We start from the raw sequence: 21943 nt of genomic DNA, 5'->3' as shown, positions 1-21943 counted from the left end.
AGGAACCTCTGGTTATTTCTCACATGGCTTCTTAATTATTTTTTGGTCAGAAAACATCAATTTTGATTATTTCTTTTTCTTATACGGAAAATGGCAGGCAGAAATATTATTAATAGATTAATGTTTATAAAAACCTTGAAAAATTTAAAAGGATAATACAGGTCTTTTGATTCTGACCAAGATGGAGTAAGCCCACTTCAACCTATCTCGCCCTGCCAATTACAACTAAAAACTCTGAATAAAATCTAAAAAGCAACTACCCGAGTGTTTGGAAAAATGAACCAAAGCAAACAGATTGTTCAAGGAAATCAAAACCTGGATAATTAAAAATTTCTTTTTTTTTTAAATGTTTTATTTTTTTTTTTAATTTTTATTTATTTATGATAGTTACAGAGAGAGAGAGAGGGAGGCAGAGACACAGGCAGAGGGAGAAGCAGGCTCCATGCACCAGGAGCCCGATGTGGGATTCGATCCCAGGTCTCCAGGATCGCGCCCTAGGCCAAAGACAGGCACCAAACCGCTGCGCCACCCAGGGATCCCTAATTAAAAATTTCTAATCTGTAAAAGATACTGTTGAAAAAATGAGAAGACAAGCTACAGACTGGAAGAGTATTTGCAAAACAAATAACAAAGCGTTTGTATGCAGAATACATAAAAGGCCACTGAAGCTCCATAATAAGAAAACAAAAAACAGAATTTTTTTATTTTTTTAAAGATTTTATTTATTTACTCATGAGAAACTCAGAGACACAGGCAGAGGGAGAAGCAGGCTCCCTGCCGGGAGCCCAATGTGGGACTCGATCTCGGGACTCCAGGATCACGCCCTGGGCCAAAGGCAGGCGCTAAACCACTGAGCCACCCAGGGATTCCAAAGAACAGAGTATTTTTAAGTGGGAAGGTTTGAACAAACATTTCACCACAAAGACGCATGGAGGACAAATAAATGCCAGAGATCTTCGATGTTACCAATAATCAGGGAAGTGCAAATCAAAACAACAGTAAGATACCAAAAAATATCTATCAGGAAAATGGCTAAGATAAAGGGCTGGAGGGAAAAGATAGATGAATAAAAAGGAAAGGAAAAGAAAGAGATCTCTTGCAGATCATGAATAAAAACCTGAAATAAAACTGGGATTCATACTAATTCTTTCCTTCCTCCCTTCCTTCCTTCTTCTGTTCCTTTCTTCCTTCCTTCCTTCTTTCCTCATATCATGTAAGTGCTGGTAAGGCTGCAAAGCAACCGTAATCTTACATTTTGCTGGTGGGAATGCGTGGTACAAAAACGCTGGAGGACAGTTTGGCAATTTCTGATAAATCTAAGCATACACATACCATACAAGCCAGTGATTCTGCTCCTAGATATTTACTCAGAAAACAGATCAGAGGTTGATGGCATGGGAGAAGGCAGTGACTATAATAGAGTAACATAAAGGTATATTTGGAGGTTGCAAAACCCTATTATACACTGACTACATGCTTCTAGTACATCGATGCCAGGGCTGCTGCTGAACACCCTACAATGCACAGAACCCCCTATGAAAGAAGACTATCCTGTCCAAAATGTCAATGGTGCTGAGATTGAGAAATCCTTCCCCAAAGCAATTAATCTATTCAAGAATGTGACAGGTATAGTAAAAATGTGAATACAGACAAAATCCAAACTTGGGATAATTTCTAGGCATTCACTTATTCTGTTCCCAACCACTTCACAGCTATATACAAATATACTAGTAAATATATCAGTATCAAGAAGCAATAACTACTTTCTCTGGCACTTGTTATACAAGCACATAAGATTGAGTCAGTTTAAGAAATATGCCAAAAGTTTGTAATAGAAAGACCTGTGATGTGACTCAGGGAAACAGAAAGCCATACAAAAATGAGTCAGAGCGCAAGCAAACCTTGAATCAAAAGCTTCCTACCTAGGGACACAGTTCTGCTTCCTACCTAGGGACACAGTATTAGGCACAACAAGCCAACCTAATCTTTTTGTTTATGCTAAATTCCAAATTCCACATGAAGTTTCTATGATTCCACTTGAAATATTACCCAAAATGCATATTTCGTTGTATACATTTTCTACGGAAGCATCCACTGTGCATTTATAAAATAAGTCACCTATCATTAATGCTCATTTATACAAGTGTCAGTGATTTAGGACACTATATCTAATAGGTTGCAACAAAAATTAACAACAGCTCATAATTATAGATGCTAATTTGGATAAGCTCTCACTAATTAATAGAAGAGTTTATCCTTGGTATTTATTTTAACCATGATCAAGCATTGCTTATTATTTTAATCACTACATGAACCAGTTACACATGGTACAAATGAACATCAAACTACTTATATTAACACAAGAAACTCCTAGTCATGAGATCTTCAAATAATGATAATCATTTTGCATCTTAATGACTACTTTCCCCCATTCACAAATCAAATATACACCAAGGTGATGGTAATTCTAACACAGAAAGAGACAAGTCTTGAGGGTTTGTAAGTAGCATTTCCACATCTAAACTTGCTTCAAAAAGACATACCTTCCAAAATTAATTGAAGTAAAGTAGAAAAAGGTGCAAACTGTATTACTTCCCCCTAGCTCCATCTCCTGTTTCATATGAAACATTAGCAATTTCTCTTTCCCCTGACGTGTTCACGGTCAGATAAATTAGCTGAAATGTTGATGCGTTGATGCCAAGTTAAATGTTGTCCTTGCATCAAGCCTATATTTCTAATTGAGAATTAATCTTCTACTTGCCCACATGAAAGGGATGGCTCTCTGCCAGCAGCTGGAGTTGCAATAATCACAGGCAATAAAGGACGCACCTTGCTGGCCTAAGTGGTTATTTTACATATATCCGGCCCCATATTTGGTTCAGAAACCTTTTCAACCTTATCTTTTAACTGCAATTTTGACCAAATAGTTGCTGAAAATTTTTACAAGAACCTGCAATGTTCATGCACAGGTTTCTCATCATCCCTTAACCACAAGCCAGCACATCTGAACACTGCTACAATTTATGCCAGATTTTTGTTGGTAAACAAGACCGTGTCTAGCTTTGTTAGAATGGACTCTGCAGTATCTGACCAGCATATCTTCTCTCTTTTTCCTTCTTATATGCAATTCATTTTACAAAACATTCTTCCTTCTCATCGTTTTCGCCAATGTGTTCTAAACATAATGAGGTTTATAACCACAGGCATTTAAAAAATGGTGGGCAAGGTCCTACTGAAAACACTGGGACTTCCGGTTCTGACAGAAACAGAGTTACTCTATTTCTCCCAGGTGCTCTCTCTATAATTAAAAAAAAACTGTGGGCATAACACAATAAACAAGTATAGGACAACTCTTCAAGGTGGAAAGGAGGAGGCGAAACTTAGGGACCTCAGGATTGGAGGAATAACATGACAGCAAATCCCCTAGGTTTTTGTTTGTTTGTTTTTTACTACCCATATATCCTCGGTGGAACATTCCAGAAGCATCTATCCTAGAACCATCACCAGGCACAGATAAAATAAGTTAAAAAAAAAAGTCTACTTTTCCTAGATAAAGGGCCTAGAAAATGTTGGAATGAAAAAGAGAACCCTTTCTGGCAATTTCAGCCCTACTGTAGCCAAACACCAGTGGAGTTGCCCTCCTCCTCCCTCCCCTTCTCCCTCCTCATGGTTCCAGCAGAGCCCATCAGGAGGCTAAATTTTGTCCCACCTTCCCACCCAGTATAAGCTGCTCTACTCTGATTCCCCCACACAGTGAGAATTTTCCAGTCCTCCTGGCAAATGCAGGCAATCTTCCAATTCCCCTGCATGGCAGTGCTGACAAACCAAACAAGGAGCTGATCTTTGGCTCTCCACTTGGTGGAAACAGGGAATTCTCCAATCTAACTGTCAGGGTAGTGTTAATGGAACTGAGTAAAGAGCTTATTTTCTAGCCCCTGCTCAACGAAAGGAGACAGCACTTGGACTCCCCCTCCAAAGTAGTATTGTCAGGGTGAGCAGAGAGCTGCTCTGTCGTCTCCCATCTGGCTAAACGAGGCTGTACCCCAACTCTTTACCAGCCCAGCAAGACACTGAGCCTCTCCCTCCACTCCCAATCTGACAGCCACAGGACACAGGAGGTGGTACAAGGCAGGACAAGTCAGCACTGTACTTCCTCCCACCCTCGTCAGGGCCCATCAGGAGCTGGATCTTCATACCTGCCCGGCATCAAGAAGACTGAACAAGGAAATATGAGCCAGAGCTGTTCAGTGCTTTATTTTCCCCAATCATTGGTGTCAGGGGAGTGAGTCTGGCTGAGAGCTGAACCTCCAACCCATTTCACAGCAAAGAGAATGAAGGTACATCGGGACTGGTCTACACTCTGGTTTCCACCCCACCTCCATCAAGTGAGCAGAGACTGATGGGGAGCTGAGCCTCCATCCCCAACGGTATGAATGAGACTGAAGCATGTGGTATGAGGTAGGGTCAGGCAGTATTTCACTGCCCTCTTCTCCTCCTTGTGAATTGGACCCTGTGCGAAGCTGAGCCTCCATTCACACCAGGCATCAATGAGGTGTTATGAGAGGGGATCACTTAACATCCACTTCTCCACCCTTTGGTGTCAACAGGGACCAACAGGAAGCTCAGTTTCCACTCCTACCCCACAGCCACAAAGTGGTGTGAGTCAGTAAGGTGCTTTCCCCTCCCTGGTGGCAGTGGGGGCTCAGTGGGCATTTCAGAATACATCACCACTCGAGAGCAACAGTGTGGTGCCAGTAGGTGGCTCCCATTCACTGGGAAGGTCCTGAAAGGGAAGCTAAACTTCAACCCCACCCATCAGCAACCAGGTTATATGAGACAATGCTCCGTATTTTTAGAATGGTGGTGGCAGGGACAAGTGAGAAGCACGTATATCCACCTGGCCATGAGAAAGGAAGCCAACTCCTTTCTATAAATTCCTTAGCGCCAACACCCCAAAGTGGTTACATGTGACAGATTTGGACCAATTGGGATAATACAAGGGATTTGTAGCCCAGAAAACAAACAACTTCAAGTTACATACTAATATGTCTATTATCTAAATTTTTTTTGGTCAACCTCTGCCACCGTGAAACTGACATAGGCTTGAGTCTCCTCCCCAGGCCCCTGGGCTCTCTCTATCCCCATCCTTCCTCCCCCCCCACAACACAAATGCCTTCTGCAGCTTCCTCCCATTTTTTCATTCTTTCCACTCTCCCCAGACTGAGAAGCGTGAACACTAAGCATAAACAAAACCGATCCAATTATTTTTCTACCTCTAGAATATGTGATTCTTTTTTTTGGGGGGGGGGTTATTTCATGTAATCTTTAGAAAGCTGAATGAGATTGCTTTTTCTGACATAAGTGCTTATAATATACATATGTATACAACTATATAAATAATTTACAAATATCAGTATTTTTGCACTGCTGTAGTTAATTAGAAGATTAAAGAGCCTATGAAAGCCTTTCGATTCTTGGAAAAGTTCTCTTAATTTGTTTTAATTTTTAACAATTCTGTTTTTGGCTTCTAGTTATCTAAACTAGTATCTTTATTATGTATCCAGAGCAATGCAGCTGCTTGGAACACTTGAATGCTATATTTGAGAGAGAGAAATATCAAGGGAAACAGTATGGGAAAATAAAACTATTAAAGTCCATGTTTAAATAAAGTCATATTCTCCATTCCATTACCAAGTGATACATACCATAGGCCAAATTCTGCCCTAGGTTATACGTACACTGTTCTTTCTGACTTTAGTGGTAATTGTTCATGTATAACTGAAGGCGTCAGTTAGCCCTGTAGGCACAAGAATGCCTATCCTCAAAAAAAAAGCACAAATTATCTGTCTTATTATATTTGGCTTTTAGATGAAAGTGATATAATATAAATGACAATTCCATTAAATAATATAGGTTTTAAAAAGCACTACCATCAAATTTTGACCATTACAAATTTTACAGAATCACCATAGTGGCCTTTTCAGGACTAGAGATTGTTGAAAACAAATAAGTAGACATTGGAAAATACTCTTCTTTTTATAGCATTTTTCAATTTTAGTAGTATATGTAATAAATGTGTTCTATAATATTAGTATATATTTTCTTTTTTGTCTTTTATAGCTTTGGCTATATATTTATAGCTATTGGCGCTATTGGCTGAAAATCAATAATTTTCAAGCAAGAAAATTTACTAACTTCTTCAAACACTATTTTCTAAGTTTAAACATCTATTTATTCACGGCTTGCTTTAGAACTTGATTGGAAGTGTTTCCATAGGAAAGGCTTTACTGAACTTAAATTTTTGCTGTGAAATATTAGACTGATAACATTCAGATTTGTAAAAGTAAACATTATAATGTGATGTGTGATAATTCTTTGCACATATTAGCTAACCTGTATGTGTGTGCGTGCACATTATTTATATACTAATGGCTTATACCCATTACCAAATAGATTGGATTAAGAACAGGTGGGAAAAAAGGGGTTATTTGTCAGGAGGAGAAAAACAAACTCTATAGCTCTATGTAAACCTCTAAGCTATTGTTTTGTTCAGCCTTTTTCATTTAAGACATGATGTATTTCTTCTAAGAAACTCAGACCCTCACTCTTACTGAATCCTTTTTGCTATTTTCATCTCCTGGGCATTGTGCCCCTGTTTTTTAACCTATTGAATTTTTCCTCCCTCTTCTTCTCCACCTACTTAAATCCTATCTAGCTTCAAGAGTTAATTCACATCCTACCTTTATTCATCTTTCCTAACATACCTGAATTGGAGATGATCATTTCCTGTCTTGAATTCAGATTATTTTATTTTGTTACACGTTTTAATCCATTGAGGAATGAAGGAGAGTAGAAACAATGCTTGGCCCTCACCCCAGACCAATGAAGACATAATGAAGTGTGGGCATCAGAATATTTTTTAAAATTTTTATGATGCTAGTGATTTCTATAGTTGGGAGTTATTGCTCTGAGCAGAATTCTAGTTCATATGTGCCAAGTATCAAAAATCTGATTCTCTTCTAGTGTTTCTATTTAAGTAAATGAAACTTAGCCATGCGATTGCTGAAGCCAGAAATCTGGGATTTATCACAACTCCCTTCCCTTAACTTACAAGTTCTTCCATCAGCAAGTCCTTTGTTTTAGACTCCCAAACAGCTCTCAAAACTGACCACTTCTCTATAATATATCTACTATCATCTTTACAGGTAAACTTATATCTCACTGGGGAACATGAGCACAACCTAACAAACCTTTAATCTTGTCCTCATGCAAACTCTTCTCTGCAACCAAAGGAGTTTTTATGAAAAGATCATCTGCTTATGTCTTACCTACTTCCCTTCCTTCCCTGCCTCCCCCATCACCTATTCCCTACAGGAAACATTTCAATAGAGTCCACTGAAAACATTTTATTTATTTTATTTTATTTATTTATTCATGCGAGACACACACAGAGAGAGAGAGAGAGGCAGAGACATAGGTAAAGGGAGAAGCAGGCCCCACACAAGGAGCCTGATATGGGACTCGATCCCAGGACTCCAGGATCACACTCTGAGCCAAAGGCAGGCGTTTATCCACTGAACCACCCAGGCGTCCCCTCTGAAAACATTTTAACATGGTCGACTATGTTCTTTAAAATACAGCCTCTCCCAAGCCCTCTGGTTTATTTTACATTCTGTTCCACTTTGCTGCCTTCTACCTATACTGGCCTTTTAGCTTCCCACATGCAACATACTCTCTTTTATAAAAGGATGTTTGCATTATTTGCTATGAACGTATAGAATGTTCTTCTCCATTCTCTTTGCCTAGTTGGATCCTATGCATTCTATTGGATACATTTTGTTATCCACACAATTATGTCCCCCACAAAGATGAACTGAAGTCTTAAACCCCAGCACTCATATAGAAGACCTTATTTGGAAATAGGGTCTTCCGGGATGCAATCAGTTGAAAGGAAGTCATACTGAATCAGGGTGGGTCCTAATCCAATGTAACTGGTGTCTTTACAGGAGACAATGACACAGGAGGGGAAAAGATGGCCACATGATAGAGAAGGCAGAGAAGTTGTGTGAGGCATCTAAAAGCTAAGGATTGCTGGCAAACACCAGAAGCCAGAAGCAAGGAAGGATACTACTCTATGGGTTTCAGAGAGAGAGAGAGAATGGCCTTGAGGACACCTTGATTTCAATTTCTAGCCTCAAGAATTGTGTGAGAATACATTTCTGTTGTTTTAAACTACCCAGTTGGTGACGTGTTTTTTTAGGGCAGACCTAGAAAACTAATACACATGTCTAATATAATTTCTTCAAGTAAGCCTTCCTTGGCTTCAGTGATTTGATCAAATTGTCCTTCGTATGATCCCATAGCACATATCACAGTTATAATTTTGCTTTCATCGGTATGATTATTTGATTGTCTTTTTCTCCTAACAGACTGTAAGCTATCATAGCAGATGATAAAGTGGTTTATCAGACATCATTGTCTTTACACGTGTTCACATTTATGGTGTAAACCAAATGGGCTGGGTTCATCTTTGTTCTAAATTTGCAATAGGTATCTAACGTTTCAAGGAGTTACATGATTTTCCTGAGGGTTGCACAATTGAAGTAAAATGTCAAAAATTAAAGCCTTGCCTTCTGTCTAAATGTTGTATTTGAAAGTCATGTGCGAAAACACAGAATAATTTTTACCTGGATGGTTTTACCTCTCTCCATCATCAACTGGGGAGAATCTTCCTCATTACTATTGCATCAAAATGTGTCTTGGTTCTATATGCATGGATCAGGTGATCAGGATGGGTTAAGTGGGATACTCCTCCTTTAACCCACTATAGTTGTTCCTGACTGACACAAACCAGGAACATACTGAGCAGAATTTTATATAAAATTATACTCTGTTGTACATGTAAGCCATTTGTCTCAGTGAGGGATGTAGTTGTAAAATATATTGATTTTAGTTATCTGTACAAATTATGCCAATATGTGAAACATTACAAATATTTACATTACAAATATGTACTGAGATACAGAAAAATAATTTATATTTATTTTACAGATACATCTTCAGTTCTTGGTGTTTTGGGTAAAGGGATTCAAATAACTTTATTCCTTGGATCATTATAGTGATCTAGGTTCACTGCAATTCCTTTTTTTTTTTTTTTTAATTTTAGCTAATGGTCAGAAAAACTGGTGACCATAAATCTACGCTGTAAATCTAACTTAACCTACCTAGGGGTCATTTTTCTCATCTCTGAAATAGAGATAATATAAGCCGATGACACAGAACTATTATTTGCATTTGAAATTTAAACCTATGCCATGTTTTATATGGTATACATAACCAGTGCTCAGTAATGGCAGCTACTATTATCAGCATTTTTAATTAATTCTGAAATGTGATTCAGTAAATTTTATTGATATTTAATCAGTTTTTTATAACTAAAACTAGTCAACTAACTTGGGTGATGTTCATTGGCTAGATATAACTAACAATGTTTGACACCTGCACCCATACATACCAGTAGTTAGAGTTAAAAGCAACAGAAAGTATTAAACAATATGGATTGAGATTCTCTTGGAGTGAGAGTTGGGGTAGTGTTCCCATGAGGATCCCAGCACACAGAGCTAACTGAACTGAATGAGAAAGCTTCCATCAGGTCGCATGGACATTCTATGTTCCCTCAATCAATAGAGACATGGAGTACCTTTATAGAGTGCGCACATGGGCATATATTCCAGAGATTAATTGAGAGACTTGGTTTATCTATTCCAGCAGGTATTGGTTAAATTGCATTTTCTTTTTCTTCAGAACTATCAATAGTTTTCCTTTTTCAGATTGAATACATAAATCAAAAGAACATATCTCATGAACAAACTGTGATTATGAAACCCCTATTCTTCATCTATTGATTCCTAGAACTCGATCTATCGTACATTCTTTCCTTCGTTGTATTAGAATAGAACTGCTCTTTTTCACCTCACCATGGCTAGAACCATCTCTGGCTCTTCAACAGTCAGTGTCTCAAGAGGCCTTCAAAAGAGCATAGAAAATGCACACAGCCCCACTGCTAACCCATGTCTTACTCCCATGGTAGCATTACTTCGTCAGTTTCAAATTATAAACTGTTTTACTGTATTTCAGCATAATTACTCCAAGGTTACTATACTAATGATTCACTTGTGCTCTTTGTCCTATACACCATGTAGAACTGCTTAAGGGAAAATAGTCTTTCCATAAGAAAGTCTGAGCTTTGACTTTTATTTATTTTTCCTTTATTTTTTTTAATTGAAGTTCAATTTGCCAACATATAGTATAACACCCAGTGCTCATCCCGTCAGGTGCCCTCCTCAGTGCCTGTCACCCAGCCACCCCATCCTCCCTCCCCTTCTGCAACTCTTTGTTTCTCAGAATTAGGAGTCTCTCACGGTTTGTCTCCCTCTCTAATTTTTACCACTCGTTTTCCCTTCTTTCCCTTATAATCCCTTTCCCTATTTCTTATATTCCCCATATGAGTGGTTTCACTCATATGAGCTTGACTTTTAAATGATAGGCAACTAAATGTGACTATGTTTCCAAGTTGTTCTACCTCCCATCCCATAACAAACTCCTGAAGTAAAATTCTTTTATGTATTTCAAAACCTTTTTTAAGAAGGAAAATCAGAAGAGATCTCTTACGATAACTATAAGCACGTGGTGATTCAATATGAAAACCAAGCTTTAAAAAATCTGCTAATGTTATCAGTGTTCCCCATTTGGTAATAAAAAGTCTGAATTGATTTTTTCCAGTTTTAGTATAAAAAATATGACATAACGAATTTCAGCTTGATATAATGTGAAATAGCCAATATATTAAACCCCAAAGTGAAATTTAAATTGGCAATCGTGTCAGATTCAAGTCCCTGAATGAATATTAATTTAAAAACTAATCATTTTCCAACAGGTTGAAGCTTCAAAAATGCTAGTTCTTGAATAAAAGCTGTTAGATCCATTACTATAACATCAGGCATCTTTTGTTTAAGAAACTAGACCGCCAATGTTCAGTATGTCTGGCTCTTCCTGGCATCATTTTTGCTCAGAGATTTAATTATTTAAAACTCATCTCTTTTTTCTGAATTTGGGGAAATTAAAATTCTGATTTTACTGATGGAAAGCTGATACTGAGTGAACTGAGGTAAGGTATGAGGTTAGATCTGTTAATTAATTTTAAGTCACTAGCCCTTTGTAACTTATATTCTGGTTTCTGAGCCAATTTTATGAGTAAAGGTATGTTTTATCTTTACGCATACAACACACATGTACATGCATGCACACCCCATACAAACTCATTGATTTGTGGCCATATTGGAGGATGAGTAAAAATATGCATACACATTAATTAGACTTGCAATTTGAAATGAGACTAAACCAGATTATCAATTATGTGCCCTATCCTATGTCCAGCATGATGGAAGTCTCTAATCCCCAAGTCAAACAGAATTTGGATGTACGATATAATAATGCAACAGTATATCGCATTTTATATCAACATATATTCTTTGCAGTTATATAGTGAGTTACAAACAGCAACTGTCCATATCTTGGCCAGAAAATCTACCAAAAAGTGTTCCTGGATGAATATCAGAGAGCATGGGCAAGCAGAAAAAAAGCACAAGCCCAGGGATGTCTGGGTGGCTCAGAGACTGAGTGTCTGCCTTAGGCTCGGGGCATGATCCCAGAATTCCAGGATGGAGTCTCACATCGGGCTCCCTGCATGGAAGCCTGCTTCTCTGTCTGCCTGTGTCTCTGCCTCTCTCTCCATGACTCTCATGAATAAATAAATAAAAATCTTGAAAAAAAAAAAAAAAAAAAAGCCCAAGCCTGATGATCAGCTCACGGAGCTGGCTCTGTCACTTACCATCTAGACAACCCTACAAAACTCAGAGGAGATTTCTAAACTTCAACTGTGCCTCGCCCCACACTCCACTTATGTTTTTATGGGAATTGAGAGGGAATTCAAGGAAGCCTCCTTTTGTCACCTAGTCCAAACCTCCTATTACATTAGTAAGGAAACTAAGTCAAATGGTTTTGTTAAGACCGCAGAGTATCATTACCTGAATAAATTATCCCTACATCCAATCCCTTGTCCTTTCCATGACTTTATAGCAACCTTTAGCACATTCCTTTTTAAACATCTATAACATGAATTTATTATAAATTTCATAGTATCTCCAATGTATTCAGACTGGTGTCCAATCTAAAGGAACCCTATGCAGATCTCCAATTTAGAATAAGTGATCACTAATTTTCCTTCAATGTATCCAGATTCTCATAATGCTGGTGTCTCCAAATGCAACAAGAAATGCGAGGTGAACAAATGACCGATCTCGACGGTTTTCCAATGTTTTATAATTGTTCTGTAGTTTTAACTCAAAATGTAGAATGGGAAAAAATTTTATGTAAAAATAAATTTTAAAGAGTAGTACACAAATTGGAAAGGACAAGTTTTCTTTTGATAGCCCAACAGATATGAAATAAAGCAGTCTCATTAAATCATAAGTACTTTAACCTTTTCTTGAAAGAAGGGGAAGATTTAAAGATTTATAAAGAAATTTTTGCCTAAACTAGGAAATGACTCATATTTGACATGTATTGAAATGATAATGCTGATTTCAATAGGCACTCTAAGAGCATTTTACTCCCACGAGAGTAATTCAGTCATAGTTACCTTTTCACATTTGGATTTTAAACTTTCTTTTGTAAAGCTTTTAATGTACTACCGCCTGCCAAAACATGGCACGGTTTCACAGATAAGGCAAAATAACGACAAGTAAAAAACATTTTTTTATCATTGTTGATACAAAAATATGCAACAAACATTATCTATGTGACATCTTCTGCAGATTCCCTTTCTTCAACAGTTTCTAGCTCCATATTTTTAACATGATAACCTAACTCTGTTCCACTGGCCAGTGAGTGGAATGAACAATTTCAAGATACAGAACAAATTAGGCCCCTATCTGTAACCAGTGGAAAATGAGAGGTAAGTACAACCGGATTGAACCCATCGTGTGCTATACACAGGGCCTTAAAACCAGACATGACTTAACCCTTTTGTGGGTCCTTTCAAACCTAGTGCTATGGAGATGCAGCTCACTGCCAACTGCATTTGATAAACTCATATCCTAAGTAGAAGCTGAGTAGATAAAGCAAAACACACTGACTGGATATTCCTCTGTCAATACCTTCCTATAGAAATCCATCATTGCTACCTCTCTGTATTTATATTTAAATTTTTTTCCTAAGGCTTTTAATGGACTATGCAAAGACATAGCAGTATTTCAGTTACAACCAGGCAAAACACAGACCTGTACAAAGTGTCTCTAAATCCTCAAGAACGATATCTGTGCTGAAATAAGCTTTAAAGCCCAATTAACAATTCTCAAAGCCCTCAAAGGAGGTCTACTTCCAAACTGCTTCAGGTTGCAGAACCAATGTGAGAAATCAAAGATTATTCCCAGAACAAGAATAGGGGTGCAATTGTCCTCTAGTGTGAATGGGGTTTGCATGAAGCACTCCAGCTACTCCTATGAGCACGTGGGATGGGGACTGTCGTACATTGGACCTCTGGTATGAAAGGCAAGGGTGGCTTTTGGCTGCCCTGGGTACCCTGAATTGGAGAAAGGCTAAACGCTGTCTCCATTCCCAGGAACTGCAAAATACCAGATTTCTCACAGTTATCTCAGCCGTTAACAGCTTCTGAGGCTAAAACAAACTGTGGCTGACAACTAAAGTAATCATATAACACTTTCTGAGTGTCTGAAGTGTAAAGTTCATTAGTTCTAAGGTCAGCATTTTAATGCAACAGCCAAATTTTATTCACATCATCAGATGCAATCTGCAAAAGACAGCTGTAAAAACCAGGCGGGGGAGGGGGGGGGTTGAGGCTGCCATAACTAGTATAATCAGCCCCAGTCACTGAAAGAGCCCTGCCACAGTTTTTAACAAAATATACTAACCAAATAAAACAAAACTTTCCTGAGGATGTTATTACCCCAAAGAGCATTGTCCCAAGCTTCAGTGGGAGTTCTCCCAGCAATTCTGAGGTGGGGGGGAAACGCTAGCATATCAAGAGATACATCATTAGGTCATTTAAATGTTATTTTTCTTTAGTTGTCATTTACACATAAATGAAATCTACAAGGACTGCTTCTGAGCTTGTGGGAAGACGCCATTTAAAGGAAAGAAAGGAAGACGGATCCTTGTGTTTAACCAAATGTTAAATATTTTTTATTTTACTCACCTGCACACTAAGATGAATCCATTTCTTCACAAGAATTCTCCCCAGTGTCATTACTTTTATTGGAGGCTGCAAACCATTTACTGTGCGATAATAAAATATGGTCTCTTTCTCGGATATTGTAAGTTTGAACACAATCTGCCCATCCGCCGTCTTTTCTATAACACACCTTAGGAAGCAACCAAGAGAGAGAAAAGGTCAGCATCCAACCAAAAGACATGCTAAGGCATTGTGCAGTTACAGTGGTGTGAAAATAACCCTGAACCCCACTCAGAGGGGTGCCCGCTGCAGAAGTGCCTGCATGTCATTATATCCAGAGCAAGTGTTACTCCAATTAAGAAGCCCTTTTATTTCAATTAAAAAATAGAATTCTTATTTACAATATATTCCCCAAAACCTCAACACCCTTTATTAGAGATTCATGATGGAAACGAAAGTGGTTGAATCATCCGGCAAAACCAACATTTAGCCTATTGGTTCATTAGTCTTCTGCTATTTCTTTTATAGGAAGACAAGTCACTACATCCTGCTTGAGGATTGAGTCACCCGCGCAAATCTTTTTTTTTTTTTTTTTTTTTATGTAAAGAGAATTTAGCATCCATAGAAGACTCTAAAGTGCTAGCCCTGAAGTCAGAATCGCTCTATTGAATTCCCATGATGAAATGGAGAATGGACAACTGCAATCTCGACTTACTTCCTCCTCAACAGGCCAGAATGCAAAGCCAATGTCTGTAAGAGCTCTCCATGGCCACACAGCCCAACTGAGGCACTGGGATGACATTAATGATCTTGGATGAAAGGTCATACAGTCTTCTAAAGACCATAAAATATTATGAAATAATATTTTGATAGAATAGAAGAATGTCCAGAAATTATCTAGGTCTTATGTCAGGCCAATTATCAAATTATTTGAAAAATCACTTCTATCCTCATCATAGTCACACACTTTCCCCATCCCTTTAAAGGGACAAAAAGTGTTTTTGTAAATGCTTATTTTCTGTGTTAATTCATATTTCATATAAACTAGCTTGTGGTAATTATAGGATTGTATATTTCGGGTCACTCTGTACCCACTGAGCAGAAACAGATACGAACTTAAGCCACATTCCTCTCTATCACATTTCGTGTTAACAATTCAACTTCTTAGCAGAAGAAAGAATATGATGAACACTTGCTAGTAGCCTCCTGGGTGGCTTATTCCCAAAGGTCTGCTATTTGAAGACAAATATCACTGACATTGGCCCTTAACATCTCCCCAAATAACTAGCTCTTAAAGATGCTCATCAACCTGCATCCCACAGACAAGAACTCAACAAGGTGTCCCCTCCGAGGCAGGAGAATTTCATCATGTCCTGGAAGAATTTGGGTCCCTTTCTTCACCCAGTTGCCTCCTACTCAGCTCAGGCATCTCCAGGACTAAGCCTGATCTTAGAACTCTTCTCTGGTGCAGGGAAGGGGGGGCCTCCTTGGTATTATTTTAACACACTATGCTGCCTTACTAAAGGCACCATCTGTCTTCCCATTAGCTCATGAGTTTTCTGAGAACAGGAGCAGAGCCAGGTACAGAGTGGACCCTGAAAATCTGATGAGTCAAAGACCAAATCAAAAAGAGGAAGTGGGGGATCCCTGAGTGGCGCAGCGGTTTGGCGCCTGCCTTTGGCCCAGGGCGCGATCCTGGAGACCCGGGATCGAATCCCACGTTGGGCTCCCGGGGCATGGAGCCTGCTTCTCCCTCTGCCTGTGTCTCTGCCCCTCTCTCTCTCTCTCTCTCTCTCTCTCTCTGTGACTATCATAAATAAAAATTAAAAAAAAAAAAAAAAGAGGAAGTGTCAGGGCACCTGGGTGGTTCAATGGTTGAGCATCTGCCTTTGGTTCAGGTCATGATCCCAGAGTCCTGGGATCAAGTCCTGCCTCAGGCTCCCTGCGGGGAGCCTGCTTCTCCCTCTGCCTATGTCTCCACCTCTCGCTGTGTCTCTCATGAAAAAATAATTATTTTTTTTTTAAAGAGGAAATGTCAAAGAAACAAGGGTAAGAATGGCTCAACCCGGAAATATTGCTAAAGATGTTTTAAAACTTTCCTTAAAGGTCACACTTTCCACAAATGATTCCTTCTCACTGGCATGTATTCTTACCTGGAGTTGAGAGGTGAAAGTAAGATTGGAGAACACTTAATAGTATTTCACTGTCACTATTTTTCTATATTCTATACAATTTTTTTGGCAAAATAAAATTGATAACATATGAAAACGAAGGTATTTTTAACATCGGCAAATAGGTTTAGTTGACATAAAGTTTTCACATAAAGTAGAAACACAGCTTTATAGAAATTCTACTGTGATGTTTTTAACCCTTCAGTGGGTGGGTGGATTTTTGTAAATCACTGGGATGAAAGAGTTCTCTTAACCCCCTGCCTCCAGGTCTCCAGGTTTCAAACAACCTAAGAAGAGTTTGTCTCTACTCCTTTTTCTTGAGTTTAAATCAACAAGTTAAAATTTGACCATTACTCAAGAATGTATTTGCCAAATGCAGGCTTATTTTCCCAAGCTTACTGAAAATGCATTTCTTAATATGTTATTGATTATCTTCCTTGCTATTTTGTTTGCTTGTAAACATACTCGCTTTGGTAGATAATGAATGTGAGAGGAAGGCAGGTAGCAAAATATTTAGGAACTGGATTTATTCTGCTCCTGGATAAACAATAATTGGATAATCCATGCTTTGTTTGTTTTACTTATCTACTGCAAACACCCCGAAATTCCCCCAATTCCCATAGTTATTTTAGTTTTGAGAATGGAAACGACCTTGATGCATGGAAGTCTCCAGACCGTAAACCATGTGCCACTGCCTCTATCAATACCCCTCTGTCTTATTTATACAAAATGATACCAATAGAAGAAGAATTTGGTAGAGACATATCCCGTGGGGGAAAACTTGGGAAAAAATAATTTTCCCTAGCCATATTTGTCAGCAGACAATTTTTTAAGACTCTTTGGGTACTCTTTACATAAACTGAGGAGGTTGGATTTACTGACATTTCAAACAGTAAAAAAACAAGGTTTGCTTTTGGGGGAGATACAGAAATAGAGATAATGGTTTGTGATCATTTTCACTCCAAATGAAGAAAAATGCCAACTTTCACTTGGCAAATGAAAACTAAACACCAAAGACATTTAAGTCATATTTGCTTATGAGATTATAAGACTTTTCTGGTTTGTTTCACAAGTTTTTAGCTATTTGGCCAACACTCTCAAACAAAGAAACTGTCACAAGGGGAAGAGCCAAAAGCCCTACAGGAAGACAAAAGATAAGCAAAAAATGCCTCAAAACTTCCTTACTTATTCAAATCTCCAGATTGGCTCTAAACACTTAGGGAAAACACGTTAGAGGTCAGTTTTAGAAACTATTACAGAATGAAAAACAGGTAATCACATAAACTAACATAAAACAATGTTAAGGAAGCCCCAGTCCAAACTCACCAAAGGCATTTCTACTGGTATCAATGGCATGGAAGCTTTGGGGAATCGCTTACGCTTTCCTATATATTCCCTAACAGAAGGCACCACAAGGTAAAAGGCCAAAAGCTGTATCTTTTCAGTGTTAGGGGATTATTCATTTATTCAACTCCTATTATTGGGCATCTTCCATGAGTCGAACATCTCTTCCTGGGAAAATAAGGATGAATAAAACACAACCCTAAGCCCTTGGAGAGCTGCTATGCCTGGTTAAATTTTCATACTCTGGCAGGAGCAGGCTGGTTATAAAAACCTAGATCAGAACTTAGAAAATACCAATTATTTGTACTACTTGCCCCTTCCACCTTAAAACCCACAGTGAGCCTGGCTGAGCCTCTGAGGGCTAAGACCAAAGTTTTCACCCACCGGCTGGAAAATAAATGAGACGTGGAAACATGCCTGCCTGCAATGAAGCTATTTTAACAAATTCTTTTCTGAGGGCTCACTCGCCTATGAAAAGGAGGGGGAAAAAATTCTAAATTCAGGGCGGGGTGGGGGGGTGGGGGGGGAAGGTTTGGATTGTAAACCCAAATGGGAAGACTACCATAGGCGTTGATGTTCCTGAATTCCAGAGTTAGCCTCCACTGCTGGTTAGGGGTCAAGTGGCAATGATCTTCACTACTAGGGATTGTGCAGGACCCCAGGAAAGCTTACACTCACTCTCCTACTTACATTACACCTTCTTGCTCGGGTTTCAGCCACACGGCTAAGGTAAAGGATGCCTCCAGCCTTGGAGAAGGAGGAGAGGAAAAGCAATCCTGCTGATTTCCAAAGATGAAACTGGTGGCGTTGCTCTGGCAGGCGGGACACAGGTCGTGCTTGTCCAGGGTGATGCAGCTGCGCAGGCCCGCGGGGAGCAGGGCGGTGTAGACGGGAGGGGAGGATCTGTGGGGGCAATCCTGGATGCAGAGGCGCTGGGTGCAGAGCCCGAGGCCCTCGGCGGCGGCAGAGGGGTGACAAAACGTGCTTCGCCCACAGGTCGCTTGGGGGGGCACAAGGGTCAGGCTCTTGAAAGCGCCCACGTTCTCCAGCCTGGGGAAGAGACCCTGAGGGGCGGCCAGGGAGATGGCAGCGAAAGACGCGAAGAGCAGAGCTTCGGGGACGCGGGTCAGGGGGCGGGGGCCCAGGGCCCGAGCCGGGCGCCGCATGGTCACAGCCGCGCACGCTCCCCCCGCGCCCGCCCGCCGCGCCCCGCAGCAGGTGCCTCAGGTGCCCCGGGGATGCTCCATGGCCCGCAAGGCGCGCAGCCGTCCTCACGCCCGGGCCACACCGCAGGCGGCCTTGGCGAGGGTGCACACATGGGGGGCCGCTGGGGGCTGGGGAGCAAACACAAAAAAAAGGGTCAAGGACAACCTGCCTCCCCCTTTGCAACGCAACTTCACCCCAAGCCCGAGGACCCTGAGCCCTGGACAACACACCTTGTTGAGCTTCTCAAAGCAAACAGCATTTTGAGGCACCCCGTCGGGAGGAAAAATACTCTTTTTTTTGCTCACTGTCCTGTGGGGCACTTGAGAAGCAGAGCAACCACTTACAAAGTCATACACCCACGCACCTGCGCTACGTGGCTATACCCACCGGCACCCACGCCGAGGTCGACACAGATGCACTGATATTTCGTGCGACCCTATTTCGCCAGGCGGTATTGCAGGTTGCTAGCCACCCACCCAGCCCCGGGGAATTAGCACGATCGACTTAGCAAGGGAAAGAATTGCATGGACTTTTCTGTACACATGCACCTTAGGTTGTAGCGCACAGCTAACTTGCAGATGTCCGAAATAAAGCTGGCAAAGCACTTTGGGCCTCCCCCCCCCCCCGCCCCCATCCCAGCATGTGCAGCAACTTTAAGCTCACGGTAAAGCTGATTAGAAACCCGACACCATCTGTCTGTCCTATGCCTTAGTATTTAGCAAACGTCTGTGTTCGTGTTTCCTCATATGACTACGTATTTGGAGGTTAAATATGGACCCCTAATAAGGTGTCAGTAATTGTATTGATAAATAAGCTGAATTACCATTTCTTTATTGCATCTCAACCAGTCCCTTCAGTGTGACAAATGGCTCTTCACAGGACCGCTGTCCCCCGTTGCCTGGCAACGCTGCGGTACCCCCCGCCCCAACCCTGGGTTACTCTCAGCAAATAGGCCACAGCAGCAGGAACGCTGCGAGGAAGACGTGGGTGCCCAAGGAGACTATTCTGCACGGCAAACACTTGGTTACCTGAAAACTCAGAGCGCAGTCTGCTTGGTGGCCCGTCTGGAACTGAGCTCCCCAAGCTTTCAGCAGGTGCTTCAGGCAGTGGGAGGGACCTGGAGGGGGCCAGGCATGCATAATGTTAAAGTAGCAGGACACCTTATCCTGTAATCTTCTTGGGGCTTCTCCCCTTTCCCTCTTTGCTGCACCTCGATCCATTTAATCGTGGAATCGAAAGGATCGGCCACCGTTCGACAGTAACACAAGGAGTAATTTCTAGTGCTCTCTCCTTTCTGGGCAATCGAATGGCTAAACCTTAACATATTGATGCCCTGGAAGCTTGGTCCATGGATGTGAGTTTCTGTCGCTGCTGCCTTCTTTGCCCCTGGAGGTCCCTCTCCCAAGTACACATTTCTCTACATCATGAGGAGCATCTGATGTTATTTCTAAATATTACATTTGGAAATGGGAGATTTTAATTCAACTACCGAAGTGATAGGATTATTGACTTTTTAGCTGCCTAAGTGGATATGAATACGTATATATTTATGAGTGCATGTTTGGTGTCGATTCTATCCAAGACTCTCTCTCTTCTACTCTCTGGGATATCTCATTCTAGATGAGAAATATCCTAAAGCAACTGATACTTCTATCGCTCCATACTTAGAAGTGGAAACCTGTTTGGAAAACAACTAGTCCACTGTGGTTCTGCTTTCTGTAAGTTATCTTATTTAGAGATATGTTTAGAAACGAGATAAAGGTTTTATAGTGTTTCTTCTGTAAGGCAGCCAGAGACAAACCCCAAGAATGACCTCTTCAACTTCTTTTACTTTCTCCTCAATGAGAGACCTGGACAGCACAACCTTTTGTCTATCAACCTGAGCAGAACTAGGTGCTTCTAGAGGAAACCTCTAACCTTTGTCAAAATATCCTATTTTCTACTTGTTGATTATTACAATCTTGCAAGAGTGAACTTCAATAAAAACAAATTCTAATGTAAGGCCTTGAGAATTTGAGAAAATTGGAAATAGATACTTTGGATGCAGTGAATTAGACAGATGCATTGTTCAGACCTGTTACAAAATATGCACGTATGTCTTAAAACAAGTTATCTGATCACTGGCTTCCCCTTATGCCTTGTGAATGAATCCAAGGCCTAACTTTTTAAATTGCGTAACTACAGCATATCTTTTGGGTCACCATTCTGGGGATAAGAGATCTTCTACCATAAAACTCCTGCTTTGTAGTAGGAAGTCATGACTCGAAATAGATAATCTAAGATTAGCGATTCTGCTCCACATTCACAAACTCTGCCTGTAATTTGCAAAGGCAGACAATGGATTGACACATCCCTCAACTTTTGCAGTTTGGTTCCTATCAATCCTGAGGACACATCTAGTAAATGAATCAGGCATCCACAGTTCCACCACCCATATTGCTGCCTGAGAAATAAGTATAGAAAAAAATAAAAGTGTACAGGAGGGAAGTTCAGCTAAACATGTAGCTGTAAGCTCTTGTCTTCTCCTTCTCCTCCTTCTTTTCCTTCTACTCCTTTTTCTTCTTTCATATATTTCTGTGGATTCATGGGGGTGGTTCTGGTTTGGAGCAGCTTGGCTGAGTTTGGAAGGTCTGATTTGGCCTCGCTCTTTCAACTAGCAGTTGTCTTGACAGTCATGGGAGCCTACCCCAGGCTCATTCTGAACATAGCAGAAAAATTCCCAGCACCGTAAGATGGGAGGCTGCCATGTGCAAGTAATTTTCATGCCTCTGCTTGCATCACATTTGCTGATGTCCCATTGACCAGAGCAAGTCACATAACCAACACCCCATTGACCAGAGCAAGCCACATAACCAAGCCCAGACTCGAGGGCTATAAAATAGATTCCACTCTTCAAAGAAGGAATGGCAAAGTCACACTACAAAGGGACACACACACAGAATGGAAAGAATTTGTGACCATTTTGTGATCT

General features: G+C 40.3%; 1 protein-coding gene across 1 annotated transcript in view; it reads right to left on the bottom strand.

The window, feature by feature from the left end:
• The window catches only part of USH2A (usherin), a 691295-nt gene extending 672363 nt beyond the window's left edge, over positions 1-18932 (bottom strand). Inside the window, exons 1-2 of the mRNA XM_072814508.1 lie at positions 18457-18932; positions 14276-14441 (exon numbers count right to left, since the gene is read on the bottom strand). Coding sequence (XP_072670609.1) covers positions 14276-14441; positions 18457-18932 — 642 coding nt within the window. The remainder of the gene's footprint in view (positions 1-14275; positions 14442-18456) is intronic.
• Between the last annotated feature and the right edge of the window lie 3011 nt (positions 18933-21943).

This window comes from Canis lupus, chromosome 38 (genome assembly GCF_048164855.1).
Source record: "Canis lupus baileyi chromosome 38, mCanLup2.hap1, whole genome shotgun sequence".
Lineage (NCBI taxonomy): Eukaryota > Metazoa > Chordata > Mammalia > Carnivora > Canidae > Canis > Canis lupus.
This window is presented reverse-complemented; position numbering and strand designations above follow the sequence as displayed.